This window comes from Notolepis coatsorum, assembly GCF_963971535.1.
Source record: "Notolepis coatsorum genome assembly, chromosome: 1".
Taxonomy (NCBI): Eukaryota; Metazoa; Chordata; class Actinopteri; order Aulopiformes; family Paralepididae; genus Notolepis; species Notolepis coatsorum.
Genome location: NC_140165.1, coordinates 13,201,746 through 13,229,501, shown reverse-complemented (window position 1 = coordinate 13,229,501; position 27,756 = coordinate 13,201,746). Strand labels below are relative to the sequence as shown.

The 27,756-nt window shown below is 41.8% G+C and overlaps 3 protein-coding genes across 5 annotated transcripts; all 3 read right to left on the bottom strand.

Moving 5' to 3' along the window:
- Positions 1-2,274: 2,274 nt before the first annotated feature.
- Positions 2,275-2,586, bottom strand: LOC311240232 (histone H4; the record flags this gene model as incomplete). The annotated part of the gene is made up of 1 exon (XM_084328780.1): positions 2,275-2,586. The coding sequence occupies one exon, from the start codon at positions 2,584-2,586 to the stop codon at positions 2,275-2,277; it is 312 nt and encodes a 103-aa protein (XP_084184906.1).
- A 2,343-nt stretch (positions 2,587-4,929) lies between these two features.
- Positions 4,930-6,808, bottom strand: LOC311232219 (histone H1-like; the record flags this gene model as incomplete). The annotated part of the gene is made up of 2 exons (XM_084318947.1): positions 4,930-5,328; positions 6,572-6,808. The coding sequence occupies 2 exons, from the start codon at positions 6,806-6,808 to the stop codon at positions 4,930-4,932; spliced, it is 636 nt and encodes a 211-aa protein (XP_084175073.1).
- Positions 6,809-13,089: 6,281 nt separating this feature from the next.
- Positions 13,090-27,577, bottom strand: nop58 (NOP58 ribonucleoprotein homolog (yeast)). 3 transcript variants are annotated; one of them, XM_084317267.1, is made up of 15 exons: positions 27,440-27,577; positions 26,775-26,851; positions 26,532-26,584; positions 25,645-25,769; positions 22,832-22,968; positions 22,622-22,686; positions 21,824-21,958; positions 21,317-21,462; positions 20,103-20,229; positions 18,570-18,733; positions 17,994-18,128; positions 17,548-17,609; positions 17,127-17,263; positions 14,257-14,381; positions 13,090-13,564 (listed from the first exon to the last, which is right to left on the bottom strand). In XM_084317267.1, the coding sequence occupies exons 1-15, from the start codon at positions 27,482-27,484 to the stop codon at positions 13,508-13,510; spliced, it is 1,590 nt and encodes a 529-aa protein (XP_084173393.1). In that variant the 5' UTR covers positions 27,485-27,577; the 3' UTR covers positions 13,090-13,507. The 3 variants fall into 3 exon arrangements, with proteins under 3 accessions (XP_084173393.1, XP_084173394.1, XP_084173392.1); XM_084317268.1 differs by having other exon boundaries at positions 14,257-14,378; XM_084317266.1 differs by having other exon boundaries at positions 14,257-14,385; positions 17,128-17,263.
- Between the last annotated feature and the right edge of the window lie 179 nt (positions 27,578-27,756).

Here is a 27,756-nt window from a genome sequence, read left to right as displayed (position 1 = left end):
CCTATATAAATAGAAAAATATTTCCACTTACAGTGGAATACAATAAATTGAATAAATAATAACCTTTTTAACATGACAAAACAAATAACAATTTCTCATTTACAGACTATGTCAACCAGCTGATGGCGCTCCTGTTTGACTCCGTCGTTCGTGACCCCCAACAATATATCCAGGTGGTAGAGGCGATTGCCATCCCAGAACCTTTGTGCGCACAGTTCGACAGGCCTTCCATGGAAGAAGCGGTAGCCGGCTATGTGTCACGATTCAATCCTGTACCGGTCTGAAGCCAGTATAGACACCATCAACATCCGGAAATTCTGTGCGGATTCGAACCACGACACAGGATGGGATTACTACCCTCACTCTGTGGCCTAAGTAGCCGAAGCACCACGCGACAAAGCATCTGTACGCGATATATCTGAAACGGCTGAAGAAAATCAAGTATTATATTTATGCACAAATAAAATTAAAAAAAAAGCTGGGAAATAACCATTTGTCATGTCATGTCATTGGACAGTAGCAAGCATTGATTATATGTGATGTGCAATAAGGATTAGATTGTGTTTGCAAGAAAGATTAGTATAGTCTGAGAGATGCAAGATGGAGAAACACCTGTAAAAAAATATATAAATCTGTAATAAATATTATTTACTTATTGATTCCGCTTTCTGGTATCCGGCCAAAATCTGCCTTGTAGATATTAGTTGCCATTTGGATGGTATAGGGGTTGAAGCACACTGGATCCAATCCCGGATGATCAACCATGCACAGTAGTCCAGTTGGTTCCTGGTTAATTCGACGTCTGACCTATATATATAGAAAATTAAATCGTTAGCCATATGCATGGTTTTCAGTGCTACCAAGATGCAAGTTTGTGTTACTACTTTACCTGTGGAACTTCCATGCAGCATACATTCTCAGTCTCTGTTGGCATCCGTTCACAATTTCCGCACGTGCACCTAGTAGATTTGAGGGTGAATGAAATTATCAATCAATGGAGGCCAGAGAAAGACTTTCGTCTTGTTTACATCAGGGTCCCCCAATTTCAATCGTCAAGTACAGTTAGTGTCAGTCAGTACAATCAGTCACACTGTTCACAGAAGCAACAGTCAATCATCTTTATCTTTCAGTCACACTGTTCACAGAAGCAACAGTCAGTCATCTTTATCTTTCAGTCACACTGTTCACAGAAGCAACAGTCAATCATCTTTATCTTTCAGTCACACTGTTCACAGAAGCAACAGTCAATCATCTTTATCTTTCAGTCACACTGTTCACAGAAGCAACAGTCAGTCATCTTTATCTTTCAGTCACACTGTTCACAGAAGCAACAGTCAATCATCTTTATCTTTCAGTCACACTGTTCACAGAAGCAACAGTCTCCGAGCAGAGACTCTCATCGGGACAGAGTGTGTGTTTTCGACGGGCCGCGCGCGACAGAAGTACACAACTATTATATAACAGTAAGTAACTAATAGTGCAATTAATCAACTTACCAATCGGAAACGATGTAACGTAAGCCTCGATCGCTGTTGTTTGGGGGTTAGTGTCAGTACAATCTAACGTTAGTGAGTGTGTGTTTTCGACGGGCCGCGCGCGACAGAAGTACACAACTATTATATAACAGTAAGTAACTAATAGTGCAATTAATCAACTTACCAATCGGAAACGATGTAACGTAAGCCTCGATCGCTGTTGTTTGGGGGTTAGTGTCAGTACAATCTAACGTTAGTGAGTGTGTGTTTTCGACGGGCCGCGCGCGACAGAAGTACACAACTATTATATAACAGTAAGTAACTAATAGTGCAATTAATCAACTTACCAATCGGAAACGATGTAATGTAAGCCTCGCTGTAGCAAATCGCCTTCTTCTTCTTCTTCGGGATCAAACTGTGGGTCGCTCTCTGGATCCCAAACATAATGTACAGCCATGTTGTATTAGTTAGTAAAATCGGTATATGTTTTTGCGTGTCGAAATAAAAACCTGAAACCTAAGACCTCAGACCTCTACCTGGATGGAATGACGGGGAGATGGGCGGAGCTATTTGGTGGGTGGCTGTCACTCAAAGTGTGGGTGGAGCCAAGCCAAATAATAGCCTGATTTCATGAGGCTGAAAAATGCTGGTTTTGAGTACAAGATTAGAAATATAAAACAATGATTATTTTTGGAATAAAAATTACACATGTGTTACATAGACTCACAGGAAGTGTGTAAAGTTGCCCAAATAGTGCTAGGAATAGCACTGCATGACACCTTTAAGGTTGAATAAAAGTCTAGCCGCCGAAGCCGTACAGAGTGCGTCCCTGTCTCTTCAGAGCATAGACCACATCCATGGCGGTGACGGTCTTTCTCTTGGCGTGCTCGGTGTAGGTGACGGCATCACGGATCACATTCTCCAGGAAGACCTTGAGAACACCGCGAGTCTCCTCGTAGATTAGACCGGAGATACGCTTCACTCCGCCACGACGAGCCAGACGACGGATAGCGGGTTTGGTGATTCCCTGGATGTTATCACGAAGCACTTTGCGGTGACGCTTAGCGCCTCCTTTACCAAGTCCCTTACCTCCCTTTCCTCTTCCACTCATTGTAACGTATGTAAGAAAACAAACGAATGCAGCAACTGGCCAACCGCCTGCTTCTTTGAACCCTCTCTGAGGACGTGGTTGAGACCAAGAAGCGCGCATGGACAAATGTGGAGGGAGGGTTTGATTGATTGATTGAAAACTTTATTAACAGATTGCAGAATGGGTACAGTACAGCTCAATACATACAATTGTTAAGGGGATGCAGACCAGAGAAAGACTTTCGTCTTGTTTACATCAGGGTCCCCCATTTTCAATTAATCATAACATATGACATACAGATAGACAGTACTGTTACATCTATACATTTATGACATACCAGATTTGCAAATACAGTACTGTTTGTGATACAAAAATAGTCCAGAAAAGAGAGTATATACATTTGACGTAGAAACTGTACATTGGAGGAGGTTGGGTAGGTGGGGTTGGGTGGGTGGGGGACACAATGTTTTACTGTTTTTAGATTATCATTGTTAATTGTGATTGTCATATGTATCTCATGTTGTTATGTTTTGTGTTTTCTGTTGTCTTTCTATGTGGACCCGCATTGATGTGGCATAATTGCGAAACGTGTTTAGTCCCTTGTTTGAGCCGAATCTGATGATTTGTGGAGCTCCCTCTGGTGTTGTGAATGTGATCGTGGTATTCACTGACCTTTGGGAAGTATTTTGACATGTACATGGGTACCTTGGTCGTGTAGTGTATCTTGTAGGTTTACATCTGAAAATGTTTTGAGGAAGTGTTGTTTTTCCAATACAATACATCATCCTGAGACCCAGGGGAAATTTAACTATATATATTTATATATATACATTTTTTTTTTTTTTTTAAACTTAACTCTATTCATATTTTACAAAATGTGCATTGATCGTAAAACAATAAGAATCATACGAATATTTTGGAATTTTGAAAATTGCATCCACATTCACATTGTCTTTTCACTGGCCAAAAGTGTGTGTGACAACGAAGAAAAGAAAACTTCTAATTTGATTCTTCTGAATTGATCCTGTAGCAGGCAGGCCCCTTTTCTGAAGTATACCAGTGTTCCTCTGGGAACCGTGTCAGTCAAGTACATGACTGAATTACCAACTATTCCTATCTGTTCATCTGTGTCATTCTTCCATGTTTGCTCTGATTAAAAACCTCAGATCCCTACATTTGGTTTTGGCCCATGAAGCCGTCTTTATCAACTTCATGTGGCTCAGTGCATTGCTATACTGAGATATATTGTTTGTATGTGATATAAATGGATGCTTGTGCCTTGCTAGTGAAATATATTGTTTTTATGTGATATAAATGCATGCTTGTGCGTTGCTACACTGAGATAGTCTCATGTATCTGCCATGACCGACTACCTTGTTGTTGTTGTTGTTGTTGTTGTTGTAGTTGTTGTTGTTGTTGTTGTCCTTACAGTATGCTATGCTGTAATTTGCCAAGAACAACGCTTCTTTGTGGGAAGTGTACTAATATTTCATAACTGTCCTTTCAGAAAGCACTGAGCACACTACAGGTATAGTTCAGACCTCCTTCTTGAGTGTTATAGGGAGAAAATATATAAATAAGATGAAGAGGGTGGGGTATGCTATTGACCTAAATAATACATCTGTATTTTAGATTTGTTCACTGGAAGAAGACGTATCATCCCCCGTCATCTGCAGCTGGCTGTGCGTAATGAAGAGGAACTAAACTAACTCCGGCGTGTTGCCCAAGAAGACTAATGACTAATTACATGCGCAACATTGACAAGACAAATTAACCAAACCGGTCTGAATACATGCAATTGTACTTATGTACCGTTTCCATAAATGGGAAGAATGAATACTTAAGTATTTATGTTGACAAGGAAATGTGTTGTTTTGTAATCCATTGTAACTAATGCATCGTTCTGCCGTGGTTTGATTTGATAAGTCAGCTAGACTGAAAGTTTAGCAATATATTGTAACTATAACTATTATAATTATATACAATAATTGTGATTCAAATCATCCCGCCCTCCGGCTCATTGAAACAGTACCATAGCAGTCATTACGCGGTAACAAATGCACCATGATGGCAGCAATGTATGCATTTCCACATGTATGGATGTGATATGCAGTCTGATCTATATTTTAATTAATCATTAATTAGCTTATGCTTATATACAAATTGGCTTGGAAGGAGTGAGACTCGTTCCCCGTCTGGTTCAAATAACTACAGATCGAAACAATTAAATACATGTTTTGTATAATTAGAAGACCCCTTCCCCTCAATGTAGACTATTACATCGAATGCATTGTTCCTTCATGGGAAATGGTGGTTGGCTCTTAAAAGAGCCTTTTGATGTGAACAATGTTCTGCTTTGGACGCTTACTTCTTCTTGGGAGCTGCTTTCTTCGCTGCTTTGGGCTTGGCAGCCTTCTTCGCTGGAGCCTTCTTGGGAGTAACAGACTTTTTCGCCTTCTTTGGGCTCTTGGCTACTACCTTCTTGGGACTCTTGGCTGCGACATTCTTGGGACTCTTGGCTGCGACCTGCTTGGGACTCTTGGCTGCGACCTTCTTGGGACTCTTGGCTGCGACCTTCTTGACTTTCTTGGGAGACTTCTTGGCTGCAACAGCCTTCTTAGCTGCAACAGGCTTCTTGGGCTTTTTAGCGGTGACTGGTTTCTTTGCCGCTGGCTTCTTGGCTTTAACCTCAGCCTTCTTGTTGATCTTGAAAGAGCCGGAGGCTCCGGTACCTTTGACCTGGACCAGGGTTCCCTTCGTCAGCAAGACCGACGGCTTCTCAGTTACAGTGGGTGACAATATTGTCACAAGGAAAGATGAAATTACCTACCTGGGGTCCATCCTAGAGGCTAATCTCTCCTGTGACAAAATGGCATCCAATGTAATAAAAAAAGTCAACCAACGAACTCGATTCTTGTACCGGATCTCCTCTCTGGTAAACAAGAACACCCTGAAGACTCTGGCAGGAGCACTCATTCAGGGGTACTACGACTATGCTTGCACCTCATGGTACCAAAGCACCTCAAAGGCGCTAAAAACAAAATTACAAACATCTCAAAACAAACTGGTCAGACTACTGCTTGACCTTACTCCTAGAACCCACCTCACCCCTGCCCACTTCGACAACCTAGGATGGCTTAGAGTAGACGACAGAGTACAACAACTTGCAATGGGCCTGGTCTACAAGATACACTACACGACCAAGGTACCCATGTACATGTCAAAATACTTCCCAAAGGTCAGTGAATACCACGATCACAACACCAGAGGGAGCTCCACAAATCATGTCAAACCCAGATTCGGCTCAAATAAGGGACTAAACACGTTTCGCAATTATGCCACATCAATGTGGAACGCCCTACCCAAAGCTGTAAAGGAATGTGGATCACTACCCACTTTCAAAACCTCTCTCAAGGGACACCTACGGGAGACTGCAATTCAACACTGGCCCCTGTAAATATCCTAACCCAATCATTCCAACCCCCTCCAATGTACAGTCATTTACCTAGTATGGTTTTGTCAATAGTTCAATGTACAATTGTGTTTGTTTTGTACAGTGTCTCCTCCCCCCCCCCCCTCAATGTACAGTGTTACTTGTTTATACAGTGTGCCCCCCCCCCCCCCCCAACCACCTCCAATGTAAATTACCCAGTATGGTTGTCAATATCCCAATGTACCCAACCCCCCCCCACCCAACCTCCAATGTACAGTTTCTACGTCAAATGTATATACTCCCTTTTCTTGACTCCTTCTGTATCACAAACAGTACTGTATTTGCAAATCTGGTATGTCATAAATGTATAGATGTAGCAGTACTGACTATCTGTATGTCATGTATGTCATATATGTCTATATGAATTGAAAATGGGGGACCCTGATGGAAACAAGACAAACGTCTTTCTCAGGTCTGCATCCCCTTAACAATTGTATGTATTGAGCCGTACTGTATTGTACCCATTCTGCAATCTGTTAAATAAAGTTTTCATTCATTCATTCATTCATTCACCAGACTCTTGATGGCAGTCTTCACACGAGCCTTGTTCTTATCCACGTCGTAGCCACCGGCAGCCAGAGCCTTCTTTACGGCAGCAAGAGACACACCGCTCCTCTCTTTAGAAGCAGACACTGCCTCGACGACCAAGTCACTGACGCTGGGACCTGCTTTCTTGGGTCTGGGAGCTGCCTTCTTCTTGGCAGCCTTAGCCGGAGCGGCGGGAGCTGGAGCTGGGGCGACTTCTGCCATTATTCTCTCGTTCTCTGCTGCGAAACAAAAGCTGAAGTAACTAGGAGTGTCAATAGACTGATAGTGTGGCCGAGGCAGGGGGCTGGTCTTAAACACTCTGTGAGAGCCATGTAGACTCAACCAGCCCGGTCCTCCTCTGTACTGTCAAAATGCTCTGTCGCTTGTGTTTTCTCTTCGCATAAAATTGTTAAAATACACAACTATGAATATTGCAGAAATCTAACGCCAAGTGGCCCAGCTAGTAGACACATGTCCCGTCAGAATCAAACTATTTGGAGAAACGTGGTTAATTTGTGGACGCTCCAAAACAATAATGTGTGCCGTCACCACTGTTGTGCAGCTACTTTTTTCTTGTATTTATCTCTTACAATTATTTAGAGTAAATTAGAATCCGACAAAATCTCGTTTTCCAGCGAGCCGAGCTACCTGACAAGGGACTGAAAGAAAGATGAGTCATCTGGGGTGACGCGTTTTGTTTTAAATGGGTGACTTTTCGGGGTTGGTAAACACAGTCTTTTGTTGGTGGTGGCCTGTAGTGTGGGTGACCTCGACTTCGTTTGAGTAAGTGGAAGGTTTAATGTGGCCTATATATGGATTAAAAAAAACTGAAATTAGTCCTACCTTTATGAGTATGTACCGCATACAAGTAAAACATAACTACATTTAGCTTTTTGTTTACAATACAGGCTTTAAAAGACAACTGAAACAACATCTAACAGCCCTACGCCTACACATTATGTACATGTAGACTATAGACACACACACATAGTTACTTTTATTTTTACTTTATTGTATTTTTTGTGACAGGAATATTAGTAGCCTATACAAATAGGTGGTAAGAGTATATGGTTTCTCACAGCTTGTGAATTGAGTGCATATTAATATATACTGTTATGTAATTGTACTATATGATTCCATATGATTAGGAATGCGGTATGTATAGTAATATGTTTGATAGAAAGTATATAGTCACTTTCTGATTTTTAATACCACTTGGTTGCTTGTCTGAAAATGTCTTATCTGTAACATGTTTATGTGGACCCCATAGAGTATAGCTGATGTTTTGCATCAGCTAATGGGGATCCTAATAAAATCATACTGGAAGAAAGAGAAGTACACAAACATTCCATCCAAGGCCTCTATTGTTAGTGTCTATTGGTGTACATGTTGATATTCTGAAGAAATGGTTCAAGGAATGAAACATACTATGTTGTCAGAGTCATACATGTATTATTATCCTGTACCATAGTGAGGCATTGGTTTATACACATGGCCCATGGTGAGACCCAGTCCTGTGTAAATGTCATCTGTTTATGATCAGTAGTAACCCAAACAAGAGGAAACCATCTGCTCAACTCAGCGTCATCAGAAAACATCTCTACAAAAATGTATCCTGGCATTATATGATTAAAATTGGTTTTAAAATGGACTATACCATGTTATAACCATGTTATTAATGGTGCCATTACATTTACTATGGTTGTACCATGGTAAAACAGAAAAAAAAATTGTAAGGGCAGATTCAGAGCACCTCATGAAACATAAAAGCAACTATTGAGCTGATGATCAGTTTGATCAAAAGTGTCCGTTTTGGTAAATACTGCTCAGAGAAGTTATGCCCCAATCTGTGATTTTATGTTGTATGACAGAAACACATCTAGAGAAATTGTGACTAGATTTGAAGCATTAACATTACGAGTGGAAAGAGAGGAGAGAGCATGGTGTGGTGTATCAGTGCGTTTGTTGAAGTCCAAACCATAGGGGATGCCTGATGAGCAGAGTAACATTTCAGCTAGATGTGGAGGCTGCGTATCCTGCTAAACATGGAGGGAGAGGGGACCGGCGATGATCAGTAATGCTGAAGTCATATTTTAGACTTCCGATTGCTGGAGTTTGATGTCAACAATAATGTTATAAAAGCTTATTGTTGTTGTAATAATGTATTTAACATACAACGCAAGGTTGTAAATTGTACAGAAATATACAGAGCTCATATGATCAAATAATGAATACATCCTATAGGACGTGTGTTTGGCTATGGGGTAGTTCATCTTTTTCATTATAATTATATATGAGCCTGGAATGTATTATTTTTGGAATGGCATTTCCACTTTGAAAATGCTAAAATAAAGATTATCCATGTGTATTATAAAGACCAATAATGTATTATTGATCAGGGTTCTAATACGGCAGGTGATATATTAATTTACTGTATAAATGTGATGTACAAGCTAGAAGTCTATCCAATCTAGCTACTTGTCAACAAAATCTAAAATCACAGGTTGTTGACTAGTAAATATAATTTGCAACTTGTACCAATGACTCAACCTGCGAATACTTAATAACTATATGTTCTGATTCCCCATGGATGAAGTTGGTGATGTGTCATGTTCGCTTGACCATGCACCATCGTAGCTCATCACCAAGTAACCAGAATTATAAAAAAAAAATTCAATATATCTTTATTTGCATTATTCAATTTTACAAAGTTTATAATGCATAGCATTTTCCCCCATTTTCCCCCCTCCCTTGAGACAAGTCTATTCAAATATATGGCTTATAAACATTTGGCCTCTCCGAATTATTAAAGTTTCAATCATCCATAACTTTGCAAAACGTAATATTGAAGTCATATTATTCAGATTCAGATTCTCTCACATAGACAGCGAGAAGGGGGGCTATGTGACTGTTGTTCATTGACTATAGCTCAGCGTTCAACACCATAGTCCCCACCAGACTTGTGGACAAGCTGATCGAGCTGGGTCTGAGCTCCGCTCTGAGCGCCTGGATAATAGACTTTCTGAGTTTAAGGCCTCAGGCAGTCAGACCTCGAACACCATCACCCTGAGTATCGGGTTCCCGAGTTCAGCTCCAACTCCATAGTGAAGTTTGCTGACGACACAGTGGTGGTGGGGCTGATCTCTGACAACGACGAGAAGGCCTACCGGGAGGCCTGATTACTTTTACCAACAGATTTCCAGTTGCGCGTTCGCGTTCTCCGATCTGATTGGCCACTGACGTTTCTGGTCACGCCAATCGTGTGACGCCTGTTTCTATCACCGGTTAAGCTTAGGCACTCTTTCGAAGTTGGTTAAGGTTAGAGTTTGTCTTAGAGCAGGGCGATAGAACACCAGCCCTGATTCCAAACTCTACCCTTAACCAACTTCGAAAGAGTCGCCTAAGCTTAAGCAGTGATAAACTAGGCATTAGGTAGTTTGCAGGCTGTTAAGAGGCGGAAATGGGCGCGTCACGCGATTGGGCGCACATGTCACATGACCAGAAACGTCAGTGGCCAATCAGATCGCAACAGAAACGTCAGTGGCCAATCAGATCGCAGAACACGAACGCGGAACTGGAAATCCGTTGGTAAAAAACTAGACGCTACCGGGAGGAGGTTGATGCACTGGCACGCTGGTGTCAGGACAACAGCCTGCTCCTGAACATTGGTAAAACCAAGGAGCTGATCGTGGATTTTAGGAAAACACAGCAGGGGACACACACACCACTGTGGATAAACGGGGCTACCGTGGACAGGGTGAGTAGCTTTAAGTACCTGGGGGTCCACATCTCAGAAGACCTGACATGGACAACACATAGACTCGGTCGTAAAGAAGGCGAAGCAGCGCCTCTACCACGTGAGACAGTTAAGGAAGTTCAGAGTATCGGGGAAGATACTCCAGTCCTTCTACTCCGGAGCTGTAGAGAGCATCTTGACTGGAAACATCACTGCCTGGTATGGAAACAGCAAGGCACAGGACAAGAAGGCCCTACAGAGAGTGGTGCGCTCAGCTGAGCGTACTACGGGTATTGCACTACCACCCCTGCAGGTCTTATATAACAAGAGGTGCAAATCCAGAGCCTGCAGAATAATGAAAGACCCTCACCACCCCAACAACAGCCTGTTCAAGCTGCTGCGGTTAGGCAAACGCCTGCGCACACCAGCAACTAGGACAGAGAGACTTCGGCTCAGCTTCTTCCCCCAGGCCATCAGTCTTGAACACTGAACTCCACACAAGCACACACACAACACACTGTATACGCTCACACAGTCACTTTAGCATGAACACACACACACATGCTGCACACGCTCACTCTCAACGGTCACTTTACACAATGAAAAGGTCACTTTAAAAAAAAAAGAACAGGAGTGGTTCTTGTATAGTAAATAGATGGAAATAGCAAGATAGCATAAGGATATATAGTATAACTGTAGACGGTATAGTATAGTATTGTATAGTAGTGTACATAAGACCCAGTGCCTCATCCATAGCTAACATTGTATTGCACTATCACAGGACCTTAGCATGTCTTTACCATGCTTTTTGTAAACTTTATGTACATTATACCTGTTATGTCTTATTCTTATTACTTTTATTATTGCACAATCGCTGCGGGCATGACCTCCCGCATTTCACTGTATGCTTGTATGCCGTGACAAATAAAACTCTTGACTTGAGTTGGCATTTTCTCTGATCTATTACTTCCATCGATTACACTGCTGACAAGTAATATATATGACCCTGGTTAAAAATAAATACTATCCGAACTATCCCATTAGGTTCGCTCGAGCCTTGTCTGGAGTCCATTTTGGTTGAGCCTGCATGCTTTCCCCATTTCCAAAACGGTTTAGTCAGTGTGGTCCGGTACTGTCCATGGTTCTGAAATAGCGCTTTAAATGTCCAGTGCCTACAAGTAGCGAATCCTCACTTCCAAACAATATTGTATATCCCCCCTTCCATTCTTTTTAATGTTTCTATTCTGTAAAATGCCTTGCATGCGCAGTACGCGTAAATACTTTCGGCAGCCCACTTGTCCTTCCGCGTTGCTCTGATTGGCCGAGCGCGCGCATGCACATGAGCCGCGACAAGCTCCTCAGAAAGGCAGGAATAATAAGCTCCCCTTAACGCAATTTATACAAATGGAAGTATTGATTTCGCCGTAACGAATCATTAAAAAAATATACCGTTAACTGGAATATGTTGTGCCTTTACACATATGTTGGATTATGTAATTGGTTTGTCATGACAAACTAATAAAAAAAATCACGAATTAACCAGTGGCTACAACAACACAGTAACGGGAATATGTTGTGCCTTTACACATGTTGGATTATGTAATTGGTTTGTCATGACAAACCAATAAAAAATCGCAAATTAAACAGTAACTACATGCATTTTTCAAATTCGATTAGCCGACGACCAGATAACCAAATAATAACCGATTTCATTATGGAGGGAGTGATGAAAGCAGAACATTTCCTAGTCATAAAAGTTCCTCTTCCCATTTTAATGACTAGTTTAGACCAAGGTAAAGAGCTATCAATAGTAACTCTGAGAAGTTTTAGTGTTCACTTGTTCAATTTGTGTGGTGCCAATTCAGTTTTAAGATGTATAAGCAGAAGTAGGAATAGGTGAAATACCTTCTATATACCTGCATGTAACCAATATCATATAACTGATAGCGTGTACAATGATGTATATTTTCATTCTTACTATATATCCACATGAGTCAACATACCAGTATATAATAATTTTTTCATAAATGTAGATACTATATCTAGCTACATATGCCTTACCTCGTTAGGCTGAAGGTCAGTATGACTTACTACCAGTGTCTTCATACCTATATCGCTGTGTACATACATCTGATTAACACCATTACTCAGTATTCATTTATTTTATAGTATACCCAGTAGGGGTGCAACAGTACACAAAAACCACAGTATGGTACGTACCTCGGTTTTGAAGTCAAGGTTCGGTACAGGTTTTCGGTACAGTGGGGGAAAGTTTGGCTTTCCATGTTCCACTCAGGGGTGATGTAGTGTGCAGTAACTAATTGTACTTGTAGGGATGTCAACAAATATTCTATATTGAAATTAATAATTTACTTGTTAAAAAAAAATATATATATATATATTAGATTGTATATTTATTTATTTAAATAAATAAATAAATAAAAAAAGCCCACGGTGGGCGGTCGTTAGTGGTTAACACATACCGTTGTATTTGTTCGTTACAGTACGGATACGTGTACCTTTACACCCCTAATACAACGTATGTGATTAAACTGGGTAACTACTATTGCACTCTGGTTGGATGCCAAACCTCCTTTTGTTGTACTGTACTTTGTGCTGTGACAATACATTTTAATCTGATCTAAACCGTACAAACTGAACTCTATTGACTATACTCCAGCACCTGATCATATATTACTGTTTACATACCTGAATGAAAGATTGAGCTGTTGTACACACTTAAAATCTGGTAAATCAACACAATACATAGAACCAAAGTGTTTATTCCACCAGATTCACAAACTTCCATTCATCCCTTGAAGCCGCAAACAGTTCACAAGGCAACATAATCGGTTACAAACCAATGTTGTACACAACTCATTACAAATCGTACATTTCCATTTTTCTAAAAAATAATACTCTTTACAGTTCTCACTTTTGTTTTCAGAACAAGAAATAACCCATAAAATGATATTTAAAAAGACAAATCAACATCTCTCAAGCTCCCATTATAAAGACAGCTCCTTTTGACCCGTTGGCAGTGAAAACCACCACATTACAAACAGCGGACAGTGCGTTCCGGTTGGATCCAGAAACAGACACTCAATTCAGTCCCTCTCTCTCGTCAGATATAGATACATGAACAATAAGTAAGAGAACTAAAAACAAAATCTAATATGGTAGTCTTACGCCTCCTCCTCCTCCTTGACCTTCTTTTTCTTCTTCTTTTTCTTCTTCGTCGACTGGAGAAAAGGGAAAGTTACCACATCAATATAAAAACATAAAAAAAGTAGGGATGCACGATATTGATTGAGTATTTACAGAGGTGTCCCGAGATGGAACTTGACAAACCCTTAGTGGACTGTGTGTGATCAAATAGTTTCAAATGGCACCTCAAACTAATTTATAACAATGCCAAATGCAAAGAGTATTTCAATATTTTTTCTAATGCCAATTCAAATCTATGACAATGATGGGAGAACATGAACCAACAGTTAAAGCATGTGCAAGAAGCCATCTGCATACGCTGAGGTGAAGCAGACTCATTTGGCATTTTGCACTGAAAATGCATGTAAAACCTTCACAGTATTGATTCTAATGCTACCAAGAACACAATTACAGAGTCGCACAGGACTAATTATGAAACTGCATGTGTCGAAAAACAATAGGTAATTTGAGCTGTATTTTTTTTTTTACATTACACAAATTATGCACCTGGTAGATCACATTTGGATTAAGATCACAGTGGTCATTGCAGGGTAAACACAGGCGTAATTAATAACATTAATTATGGTCCTGCTGCATTTAGGTGCGTCACAGCTGTTCGAATGAGACCGCATGCACAACAGCAGGGCCCCGGCATGCCCGACAGTCGGGTATTTATATATATATCCATTAGAAAAACACCTTTTAGAAATTAAGACTTCCAACTTACTTCCTCTGTGGGCGAGACCAGCGCTTCCTGTTCCTCTTCTTTCATCTCCGCCTCCGCCTCCTCCGCCTTCTTTTTCTTCTTTTTCTTCTTGGGAGTCTCTGCTACGGCCGCCGTCTCTGGTTCTTCTTCAAGAAAGGAATGAGACCCATGGAGTTACTGACGGATCATCTAAACACCCAGAACCGCAAACAATACGGTGTGCAATATTACTGCTGCTGATGATAGAGGGTCGGCTGTATGACTAAACTATACAGTGTCCAGTATTAATGCTGCTGATGATAGAGGCTCGGCTGTATTAATGCTGCTGATAAGAGGCTCGGCTGTATTAATGCTGCTGATAAGAGGCTCGGCTGTATTAATGCTGCTGATAAGCGGCTCGGCTGTATTAATGCTGCTGATGATAGAGGCTCGGCTGTATTAATGCCTGCTGATGATAGAGGCTCGGCTGTATTAATGCCTGCTGATGATAGAGGCTTGTCTGTATTAATGCCTGCTGATAGAGGCTTGGCTGTATTAATGCTGCGGATGATAAGAGGCTCGTCTGTATTAATGCCTGCTGATGATAAGAGGCTCTGCTGTATTAATGCTGCTGATGATAGAGGCTCGTCTGTATTAATGCCTGCGGATGATAAAGGCTCTGCTGTATTAATGCTGCTGATGATAGAGGCTCGTCTGTATTCATGCCTGCTGATGATAAAGGCTCTGCTGTATGACTAAACTAAGACCAGCCATATCACTGAAGAAGGAACCATAGTTCCGAAACATGTCTGTTTCCAATTCAGGCTGCCATTAAAACTATTGAACCCGAGTGCTGGTCCGGCTATCCTGCTTTCGTTATAAACTAAGACCACAAATATCCAGTGTCTGGCTTAAAGGAACACAGCAACATTAAGGGGAAATGCGCTTAGTCTTCTAGAGAGTCGGACAAGAAGATGAATATCAATTTCCTCAGTAGAAAACGATCCCGACTGCAAACTAGCCTAGCACAAATGAAAGGAAACGGATACGGACCACTAGCCCAGGTTAAAACTCTGGGAGAGGCGTTTTTGGCCAACAGCTAGGCTAGTGATCCATATCCAGTAGTGTAGTCACATTATATTTTATATACATATCGATTCTGAATATTTAAAACCGTTTCAAAACTAATTTCCCGCAATATTGCTACTTTCTGCACTATCGATACCAGCTGGCTTTCTCCCTCCGTATTCTCTCCTACAGCAAGTTGTTGACACACACGCTGCTGCAGTGCACGCATTGCCCCTCCCCCTCCCAGACCAGTCTTATCAAAAAATCCTCTTTCACTCCGAAGATGGCAAGTGCAGAGCCTCCGCAACTTGTGGATAAAGAAAACGGCAGAAGTGCTGTTTGGAAGTACTTCAGGTTTAAAGTAAACAACAAAGGAAAAGCTAAAGATGCTACAAAGCCCATTTAGGGTCAGCTGTTCCACTTGTGTCGAGAGGCAGCCAGCGCTAGCCTGTGTAGACAACGCTAGCCTGTGTAGCCAGCTTTGCAAACCGCTCTGTGCACTGGGCCAGTGAGCTCTGAAACGAGGCAAAGTAGCAGCCTGGTAGAAAATGTACCGGTACATCGCCTCGCTATGATGAAGCCTTTTGTCACATTTAAATGGCTGCATTTATATAGGGCTTTTATCCAAAGCGCTTTACAATTTGTTCCTCACATTCACTCACACCGACGGCAGAGGCAACCATGCAAGGTGCCGACCTGCTCAACGTGAGCAGTTAGGGGTTAACTTAAATGTCTTGCTCAAGGACACTTTGACACGCTGCCCGGGAGGAGCAAGCATTTGTAATTTTTTTCACTTGCACCTTTTAATGTGATTAGTCTGAGGCTTTTGAATAAGTGCACTACCTCAAGAAGAATTTTACTTGAAAATGCATACAATATGCAGTTTTTTTACTTGCACTTTAGTACCTTTTGAATGTGTGCTTATTGTTTTCAATAATGCAAAAAAAGTTTTAATTATTGTTTAGTAGTGGCGGCTGGATGGCGCAGCAGACATTGCACTCGTCACCAACACAAGAGACACCGGGTTCGACTCCGGCTGTCGACGTTGCCTCCGGCTTGGGCCGGCCGTCATACTAACTCAAGTTAGCGGGTGGAAGTCGATGGGTGGTAATCTCGACATTGTAAACAGCGACTCCTACAGGTCGGTTGGGGGACACCTGCACAGCAGAGACAGGAAAATGGCGGGGGCAGTGTGACAGGCTGCCTCCACATGTATCGGAGCCGGAGGAGACATGTGATGCAAGGCTTCTATCCTCCCTACAACCGGCCAGTGGGTGGCACATGCGAGCAACGTTCAAGACAGGGGAAAATTGGCATGGCTAAAATTGGGATGGAGGAAAAATGGAATGAGAAAAAAGTGGATCAAAAAAATAATTATTGTTTAGTAGTCATTCTGCTGTTATAGCCCGGTTATCTTTAAATAAAAATCAAAACGTTTATGCCTTCAATGTTGTACATTTTTCCCTGTGGTATCGAATATGGTATCGAATATCGATACTTTTTTTCCCAAGGTATCGTATCGAAGTTAGAAATGCCAGTATCGTGACAACACTATTATCCACTTCCATTCATTTGTGCAAAGCTAGGCTAGCTTGCAGCCAGATTCTCCCATAATGTTGGCATGTTCCTTTAAGATTAATCTAGACTACAACTATCGCAGTAAGAAATAATTCTAAATAATCTACCAAAACAATAACAAGAAAGTTACTCTTTTGCACGAGGAAGACAGAACAGCAGTCTGCTTTTCCAGACTATTGCAATTCCTAAACACCAGGACGTTATTAAATCCCCGTTTCAGACGAGCGCAGGAGCCCTGCGTAATGAAAGTGAAGAGCTCCGCCCACCTTCTGCTACCGGCTCCTTCTTGGGCTTTTTTACTTTGACGGGCGGCGTCGCGGCCGGCTCCATCTCCTCAAACTTCCTCTTCTTCGACACGGACGGAAGCGTCGAGTCACCGGAAGGATCGTACATTTTTACGTCGCTGTTGAAACACAAGGTGAAAAACAATTAAAAAAAGTTTGATTCATCCTAGTGACATAAGATTAAGAGGCAGTTTAATATTAGTGACCATGAGCTACATCAGATTATAGTTAGCACAATTTTTTATTCAAAAATGATAAAATAATTGGGGGGGGGGGGGGATACTTTTATTCCAAGCCTTTCTAAAAGGTCTGGATGTATTTTTTGTTTTAACGTTACTCTAAATCGAGCTTAGTTGCTTAAGGAGACTTTCACAATACATGTACAGAAGAGCATGCAACTCACCTCTGGTGCTGGTATTTATCCGCCCTTGCCATAGCTTTGCCTGTTCCACTGATTCTTCTAATCTGAAAAGTAAGACAATTCAGACCACAAGGTCAACAGCTGCAGATTTATCAACAGAAAAGAGGCGGCTTCAAAGATATTCACAATTGTAGATCCCTGTTGACTTCCTAATTGATCAATCGCAAAATCCACCTTCTTTTCTCGATCCTCAAAAATCACAACCGATCGTAAAATGTATTAAATAAATATATATTATGTTTATTGTGTATATTTGTTGCATTGCCAATTAACAGTTTACACATAATTTCAGGACGCACTTCTAACTGTGGAAGAAAAGCTTGAGATCTAGGAATTCACTATGAAATGAAAGGTTTCAGTGTTTTGAATTTCTTTCCCCCCCTTTTCTGATCAAGATAGAGGTTTGTCGTGAAGACAGAAACCCTTACCCCCTTGTCCTCCAGATGGCGCAGTCTGGCCTCCAGCTTGGCGCGGTTCTCTACTCCCATTGTTGCGTTGGTGTCCTCTCCCAGGGCGTCGTAGCGGATGGCCAGGGAGGCCTTGGCTGCCAGCATCCTGGAGATCTAAACACCGGGTTCCCACAGATATTGCAAAATGTAATTCAAGGACTTTCAAGTACTTTTCCAAGCACTATTTTTCATTTTAAAAGGATAATTCACTTTTAAATGCCGTTTTTACCAACAATAAATTAACTGAACATAAAAATATGAGAAAATATGAGTCACACGTCGTAGAAGTCTACTTTGACATGTTGTCATTTTCTTACTGCGAGCTCAGATGAGGTAGTGACTTAAAGACCCTCAGGTAGTTTCAGGAAGAGTGACGCATAGCGTCGCCATCATCACCGCTCGCTTTGAAGCAAAAATAACATCTTTGTATACTTTCCAGGTCGGCTTAGCGGCGGTACAGAGTGACCAGTTACTCGTTAGTCGGTTACAATCACCCGTTGTTCGCCTACCAACATGCAGTGATGACAAGTCATTGAATACTATGAATATTCTCACCTTGCCCTTGTTCTTGGCTGTCGTCTGACCCACCAGGGAAGCGTGGTAGATGAGGCCGTACTTGGGGGTGTCTTTGTGGGTCTTCAGGGCTCTGAACAGGGCCTTCTCCGCTCCCAGGATCTGCACCGTGGAGGCCGGGTGCTTCGCCAGATTCAACAGGGAACCTTAGTGTGACAGCAACACAATCAGAGACGGGCTAACAAAATTATCAGATGTAAACTCATAGTTTGGTTGGGAATCAACAAATGTGTCCCACTAACATGTTCCCGCATTTAAGACCGTCCCATGTGCATCTAAATCTACGTGTTCGTAGGGCTGGGCGATATGACGATATTATATAAATATCGGGTACAGTTCATTAACGATACACTTTTTCAACGTATCGTGGATATCGTGATGTTTTGCCCAAGAGGATTATGTCGCGTCAATCTGTCCACACGTTACTCGTTCATATCTCAGCCCGTGCTGAGATATGCCCATTCCGCGGTCTGTTAATAAAGTTTTCAATCAGACAGATGTATGGAAAGGCTTTTATTATAACATTCGTTGTAGTAAAATCATTATGCCTCATTTAGTCATCCTGTGGAGCACTGGTCTCCTACTCGACGGCCGCGGGGAGCTAATGTAAGTAGCTTTGTTGATGTTCAGCACACAGGACATTCAGGAAGTCAAAAACTAATAGCGCTTGCCGATTGGTGCTAAGAACAGCAGGGCGGGGGCAAGCGGTGTGACGTAATTGGCAGACTCGACTGTCAATCAAAATGATTGTTTCCGTCAGAATGAATGAATGAAAACTTTATTAAAAGGTTGCAGAATGGGTACAATACAGTACAGGAGGATGAAGACCAGAAAAAGACTTTCGGCTTTTTTACATAAGGGTCCTCCATTTTCAATTCATCAAAACATTTAGAGACATACATATATACAGTAGTTTCATTAAAATGCTATTGATTGATTGATTGATTGATTGATTGATTGATTGATTGATTTAAAACTTTATTAACATATTGCAGAATGGGTACAGTACAGCTCAATACATACAATTGTTAAGGGGATGCAGACCAGAGAAAGACTTGTCTTGTTTACATCAGGGTCCCCCATTTTCAATTCATCATATTTCATATCTAAATCATATAATATCTCATTGCTAAATATATGCAATATATAATCTAATAATCTAAATCTAATATATAATATAAAAATGCTAAATGCATGGGTATTTTATTTTGTCTTTAATGTTAGCTTGCAAACTCAAATACTGTCTTGGTAAGCCTCATAATGAATTGTTTGGGGTAAAAAAGAAAAACATTGTGATGTGTATCGTGTATCGCCGAAAGGTCAGAAAATATCGTGATATCATATTTAGGCCATATCGCCCAGCCCTACGTGTTCGCCTCTTTCCTACTGCGAGCTCAGATGAGGTAGTGACTTAAAGACCCTCAGGTATTTTCAGGAAGAGTGACGCATAGCGTCGACATCATCACTGCTCGAGTAAAAGTTTACTTTCCGATCGGTGTGCAGCGGGTAACTTACCGGCGTGCGCGATGAGGCGGGCGCCGACCAGCTCTCCCACCATCACGGTCAGGTTGGGAGCGATGGCCATCATGCGGTTTTTCAGGTAGTCGTACAGCTGGGCGCGGTACTCTGTGATGTCAATTACCTGGACGACACATGGGACACGCAGGACGCTCGTCAGGTTAACTCGTCCAATAATAGAGTAATGTCGGCACTGCTTGTTATCATTCAATCTAGAGCAAGAGAATTGTGTACCACAATATCACACAAAAAAGACAATTAAATGTTAATATTGAACTATTGCCCTCGTTCCAAGCGTTTCCTGGTCATTTTTTTTTTTTTTCACTTTTTCTCCCATTTTTCTATATTTTCTCCCATCCCAATTTCGTATCATCCAATTCAACTGTTCCCTGTCACGAACGCTGTTTCTTGCCTCCCACAAGCCGGCTGCAATGTGGACTAAGTCATACATAGCACAAGTCCCCTCCGGTACTTGAGGTAACAGCAGTCGCATCTTTTCACCTGCGCAGCTCGATCTCTCAGTGTCGAGGAGTAACGCGTGGGAGGCTCACACTGCCCCCGACACTTCCTGATTCTACTGCGCAGGCGCACCAACCGACTTGTAGGAGTCGCTTGTTCACAACGCCCGATCCCCACCCTTCAGTTTCCCTCCCCGTAATACGGCCAATGTGTATTACTGCGGACGACCAGCTAAACTGAAAACAATGTGGAGAGCTGGATTCGAACACGCGAATCCTAGCGTCTCCACACTGGTGGCGAGTGCCTTGCCCACTACACCACCTAGCCGCCCGCGTTTCCTGGTCATTTCTTTAAGAAAACTTCATACCAAGTGACTGTTCAGATGAGGTAGTGACTGAAAAACCCACACGATTTGTTTCAGGGGAATGACAAGAGTCATCATCATCACCACTGCCACTTGGACTCCAACACTGCTACACTTAAGGAACAAGCCTAGGCATTGTCCAACTAACACCTCTCCCGAAGGCTAACTGGCCATGCCCGCTTCCATTCATTGTGCTAAGCTAGGCTAACGTACAGCCAGATAGCTTTCTACTGAACGAACAGAGAGCAAACTGGTATCTTATCTTCTGGTCTATCTGGAGAAGACGATAAGCTAATTTCCCAAAGTGTTGGTGTGTTCCTTTAACCTCAATGTTCAGAAACATGTAACTGGTCACACAGGTGCATGATGTTGCCATGGAAACACATACCTGGTCACACAGATGCATGATGTTGCCTATGTCCTCCTCCGAGACCTCCACTCCCATGGATATTTCGGCAGCCAGTTTGACCTCCGCCTCGATGTCCTCGGGTAGGATCTCAGACAGGTCCGTCGTGGCGACGTTGGTGCGGAAACCTGGCAAGCGCACAATGCGGTAAATTAAATAGATCGTTGTGGTTTTGATCATCTGAGATTATATATTTATTGCATTGTCTGCTTGTACCAAACCTATAGGAATCTGTGCTAGCAGCTGCTCCTTAATAGTTAGGATGGGTCAAATGCAGGACGAATTTCCCCAAGGGGATTAATAAAAGATTCCCTCCACTTTGCCTCCATGTAGACGTTTTAGTGGAACGTTTGATGTGTTGCTAGGAAACCACTAAAACCACAGTTGGGATTTCTTGTTGGTTTTGTTTGTAGCGACGGCTGACGGGAAATAAACTGCAGGCAGTTCTAGAAAGCTGGTTTGTATTTGTTAAGTTCAGTCTATACGTACCGATCTTGCGGATACCCTTGCAGTAGGCCAGGTTATCTGCGATGATTTTTCCCAGCTCGGGGAAGTGCCAGCCGTACCACTCTCTACATCGCATGATGTAGTTGTTCAGCTCTTTGTCCAGTTCGTCCAGGAGACCTGGGGAGACACCAGAAAGACCATTTGTTCAAGATTTCCCTTTCTTTTGCGGCAAAAGAAACACCTTTTCATATTACTCTGTAGATTTCTCATTAGGGTTGGGTACTGTTCACATTTGAACCGGTACCTTTTTTCTGTACTTTTCTCTAATAACAAATTGTATTTGTTGTTAAACTAAGTAAACTTAGTTCAAACTCAATTTCAACATAGTCATCACACCGCACAAAATAAAACCCCTCCCTACCTCCCAAAGCTTTCCTACAACAATTTTTTTTTTAAATGTTGCATGATCATGTATAAATTGATTACCGGTATGTATTATTCATTTTTATGTTTAAATCTCAACCTTATCTGGCCATCCTCAGTCAATATCATAGTCCTCTGAGGTAATCTGGTCTGTCTAAAGACCAGAGATGGGAGTCGTACACAGAAAGGGAGAATGGCTTATAGCAGACTTATTGATTTTGAATATTTCAGCTTATGAAGTTAAATGTTTATCATCAGCAACCATCCAGTTAGATTTATAGTATAAAGTTTGGCTACTTAAAAAATCATTCAACGTAGAGGGGGGGTACCCTCAAAAGTATCGTGTTCAGCACCCAACACCATTTCTCATTCAATATTGCTTTGTGGTTTTCTTGCGTCACAAGGGTCAAAACTTACAGATTGCTTGTACAATCATGGTGTCCACTTTGTCCGGACTGAACTTCAACTTGTAGCGGGATAAACTGAGAAACAGAAGGGATAAGAATGCGGATCAGTCGAGGAAGTTCACTTTCCGGATTGTTTCTACAAGAAGTTTCAGACAGCAAATGCAATCACAGGCAGTGGGAATAGCTTGTAGAACAGCGTGAGGTAAGTGTGGGTCAGTACCTATGTGCCAGACCCAGAGACATGGCGGCGATCTCCCTCGGGGGCAGGCCAGTGATGAGGCTCTCCATCTGGGTTCTTATGCCCCTCATCAGCTCCGCCACAGCGGGACTGTGGACGCAGCTCAAGTTCATCTTTTCCTGGAGAGCAGAACGAGGTCAGAGTCACAACACTCCAAATGACACCATTTGGGAAATTATGCCAAATGGGGACGGACCTTCTCAGCCAAGGATAGTGTCCTCAGTTGCTAGAGGGGGACTCGTTTAAATAGTGTGGACATAGCAGCCAAATAGCCCCAGCAAGCAAGTGCCCCAAAACCTCAAGTTGCCCCTGGTGCAGGGCTGTACAATAAGCTTTTATTATAATTATATTTGATGAAAGGTTTATTATTTTTATGGGTAATTACCCGCTTCATATTTGTGATGTTACTGGTTTAAGGGTGTGCCTAAAGTGATCAATGTGTTGGGCCGTTTATAGAGATCTATGCCAATTAATGTTTATGTATATCCGGGACTTTTTTTATAAGAATTGCGAGGCCTACTACGGTATGTGTATATGTGACCTTTATTTTGAAAACCGTGGTGCGACGCAACCTTGTTTAAGTTTACGCTTTTGACAGTGAAATGTTCAGTTCAACTTAGCTCGAAGGAAAGACTCTATGGACCTGTATGAGGCCATAGCTCTTACGGTGGGACTTTATAGAAGAGGAATGTAATACTATGCAAAACGAGAAATAAACAGTGATTTTACCAGCAGTAAGTTGCAAGCCACTTTCATACGGGGAACCGTGACAATTATTAGTATCATCTTATTTGCATATTGTCTCATTATTAGATAGATAGGTTGATACTTGGTTGATCCTTTATTGATCCCCGTATTGAAAATCGTCCTAATAGTGGGCTACTCACCCAATACATGGCTGAACGTTAGAAGTGTCAGTGTCCTCGTCAATCATCACTGCCAGATCCGACTTAATTTAATCGGCTATGGTCTCTTATCATCTCTCCACATCGGACGTGGCTGTCATAAGATGGACTGATACCCGCTCCGTTCTTCTTGCAGAGCAAAATTAGCGGCTTAAACGTATTGAAAGGAAGTTCTTCTTTGGCGATGCAACATTCAATTTCGATCCGATTGTTCGCTAGAAATTATGGGATTTGGTGTTGGTTGTATGGACTCTACGCAGACATGGTATTTAATCGCACGATAGACTACAACTACCAAGTTGCGTGACCCAGATTCACTTCACACGCAAATATTATTTTCACACAGGCTATCGCAGTAAGTTCATTCATTGCCGACAGATTTTTTCATAGCACCGCATTGAAAGCCCTGTACAGCCCTGGTTGTAGGCTAATGTTTTACTATTTTTTTTTAATCCAATTTGTATGGATTAATTTAGGAGTGAAATGCGAATGAAGGGTTGCCCCCAAATATTATTCCACTCGCACGGGCCAAATTAAGGGGCAATTTGCGATAACCTTGTCGCAGTGTACAGCCCTGCCCTTGTGGCAACACACTGGGCCATTAAGTGCTGTGATAATACTAATCTCTGATCCAAATAATTTATAAATCAGAACAACATTTATGCTTCATATGTTGCAAGGTGTGAAAACGTCTGATTTATGATTCAATATATAAACACCCGAAATCCAGATGCAGAGATGTGAAAAGTTAATAAAAAATGTAAACGTGTTTATCTAATTTATTTAAGATATTCCTTTATGGATCCCCTTGGGGAAATTCATAGTAATAATTATGTGAAGCACTTTAACATGTTGACTTATTTTCAAAAAAATCCACCTAAAAATGCATACCTAATTAAGTGGACGATTTCTCCACTTCTACAAGGGACATTGGCATGTTCTTAGTATCTAGGGACATCTATGGATATCAGGGCATGTATTCCCACTTACCAGTGTCGGAGATATTGTGTCTGTTACTAGGCTTGAGTAAATTGTGATGAAACAAGATAACATAAATTATGATTTCTTTTCATCTTTGACGGTGGATAACAGCGTGCTAAAAATGAGCTCATTCAGCACCTTCTTGAGAGCATGTGTTAAAAAAAAAAAAAAAAAAATCTAAGGGAAGATGATTAAACAGAAGGTTTTGTAGATAAGAGTACTGAATTCTGCCACCCGGATACATGCAATTTGAAATTTTATAGAATATCAGGCATATAAATTACATTATTATAGCCAACTAAATGCAGTCTTTTTATTATGAAGACCGGTCCACCATTTTGAATCGGTTTGCAAAGCGGCTTTTTGCTAAACGTTCACAGACAGACAAACAAACTGCGTTCTAATTTATGCCAACGTTCAGTTTTGTGGTAGATCATCTCGAAAAAGAGAAATAAATTCCCATTACGATGGGTAAGGGCGTTTTTCGAAATTTCAACACTCATTGAGAGCTCTGGATGTCCTCTCCTCATACGACTACAAACAAAATGGCGTTGCAGAGCTTTTACAGCTATATTCGCTCGTTTATGAATACATTGCCTGAAATGATATTTCGCTAATAACACTTTAACCTATTGGTTAAACAAACGTATTGCTGAAAATATACACCATGACCGCTGTTTTTAGAGGATTATGGTGTTTACTCTTGGCTACATTTGAGAGAAAAAATGCAACATTAATACAAATTCATTGGACTTATGACGTGATGTCATTTTGGGTCCGGTACCGGTTTCACTTCGATGTCTTCAGAGTTTGTCGGCCGAATCAGTACCATCGATCCGTGGGCAAAACGTGATGCATTGAATGTTTACTTAAATAACTGGTTGTTCACTACTAACCACAGGTACTTACTTTGATGACTCCACCCAGCTTGAGGTCACTGATGGCCAGCTGCTCATGAGCCTCCTTGGCCACCACCGTCTTGAGCACCTTCTTCAGACTCTTCCCGATCTTACCCTCCACCATGGCAGTGGCGGCTGAATGGAAGGGGTGGGGAACACTACGTCAGGTAACTGTAAAAGGGGCATTTTGCCCGTTTGTTCATATTTTACCTGAATCCCATAGCTCTGTTCTGACCCCCCCCCCCCCCGCTGAACAGGCGTCCCGACTGACCAGTAGGAGTCGCCTATAATAGCCCACCGGCTTCCCACCCGTGAACACTGCTAATTGCGTTCGTAGGGACGATTGACCATGCCAGAGGTTCCGCTGCAGAGAATCGAACCCTGAGCCGCCAGAGAAACTGCCAGATGATGTCAACTGGTGAAGAGCAGACCTCTAGTGAACTGCAAAAACACCATTCGCTCCGACTATTTCCTTGAGTTGGGCATATTGCAGTTGGAAGAAATAGTCTGCAGTTCAACAGAGGTCTGCCCTCTCCACCAGTTTCTCAGGCAGGCCGATGCAGCAGAGTTCTTGATACAAAGAACAAATTGGACCTTAGGTTTGTCTTGATTATGACTTGTCCTCTGTGCAACAGAACGATAGGATTCAGGTTAAAAAGCTGACAAGCACGTGATGAACAGAGGAATCAGAGGATTAATAAAATAACAAAAACACGCCTTGAAAATATATATTATAAGTTAAGTTGTAATGGCTGTGGTCTCAGTGGTAGTGACAGGTAATACTGCTGAATGACCTCATGCTTTTATATGGGACAGATACATCGTAGACCACAGCACTAGACATCTGTAGGATGAAAAGATAAAGACTGCATGCATAGGAAATAATGTGTTCCTTACCTGCCAAGGCCTCAGTAGTGTCCTGGAACTTCTCAAAGTGTTTCAATTTCACACTGAGAGGGGAAACAAACAGAATGTCATTAACCATATTATCACCAACTTTGAATTAGCCATGCTTGAGCTATCATAGCTGCTTCCAAAGCAAGGCAGTAACATTTGCCAAAGTGGCTAGTGGGTTTATTTATATATATATAAATAACAAGTTAGAGTAGTAACGTGTCTGGTAGTTACAAAGTTACTCACACTTTGTTAGCCTTTTCTGGTGTCTCGAACTCCTTCCATAGATTGTCGACTTCTTCAAGCTTAGACTCATCAAGTACCTGAAAGATAGAAATTGGAGGGTTTATTATCCATCGACACACAGGTATACTATACTGTAATCGAGTGCAGCACGACACGGGTCAGTGAGTGGTACTCAGCACGCTGCCTGCACCAACTCGTGGTATATATTCGGCCATAAACATGTTCCGAGTTTAACGGTCATTTGTAAATGCGACATTTACAGAATCAAGTTGTTCCGTTGTTAGACTTCATAACACAAAGTACTCAAAACAACTCGCGTGAATGATGTGCAAACGACGACAAGACCCAACCAGAAATGTAGTCACGCTGCACACGTGGTTGGTGCTGGGCCTACTTTTCATCCAGCAGCCAACGTTATTAACTTGTGCTTTGGCCATGAGCGCAACATCTTAAAAAGACATATTTAGTCAGTTAAACGCTCTATGACACAAAGAGTATGAATCAATAATTGGGTGAAGAATCATTCACTACTAAAAATGCTAACGTTACACCGGTGGAAAAAAGCAAAGTTACCGATGCTAACGTTATAGCCAACAAGCAAATACGAGAAATCTTACAAATTTATTATTTGCTTAACATTATTATACCAAAAACGAAATGCTTACTTTGAATATGGCAAAGCCGGCGGCCGTCTCGAATAACACGAGCATCTTCACGGATATTTAAGTAACTATTATTGTACTTTATGTCTAAGCTCTCGTAGAGAGAGAGCCCTTATCGCCACGCGACGCTCCAACTTCTGGTTGAGACCGACTACAGCACGCGGTGTGGGGAGGGGACCCGGAAATGACAGGGTTGCCAGACGCCTGTTACATAACCCCCTTAAAAATTTTGCTCACCTACTACTACTACTTTTCAGTACGGTATGCGGGCGGAATACAGCCTATATAATTTGAAGCATGATTTATATACATACTCACTT

Bases quoted from the DNA above. Each gene is read 5' to 3' on its own strand.
- nop58 (XM_084317266.1), bottom strand. From the start codon at position 27,484: ATGCTCGTGTTATTCGAGACGGCCGCCGGCTTTGCCATATTCAAA. The intron at 22,687-22,831 runs GTACTGACCCAC...TCTGTTTCTCAG, and splicing joins TCTCTGGGTCTGGCACATAG to TTTATCCCGCTACAAGTTGA. The intron at 17,610-17,993 runs GTAAGGGTTTCT...CTTACTTTTCAG, and splicing joins GCCATCTGGAGGACAAGGGG to ATTAGAAGAATCAGTGGAAC.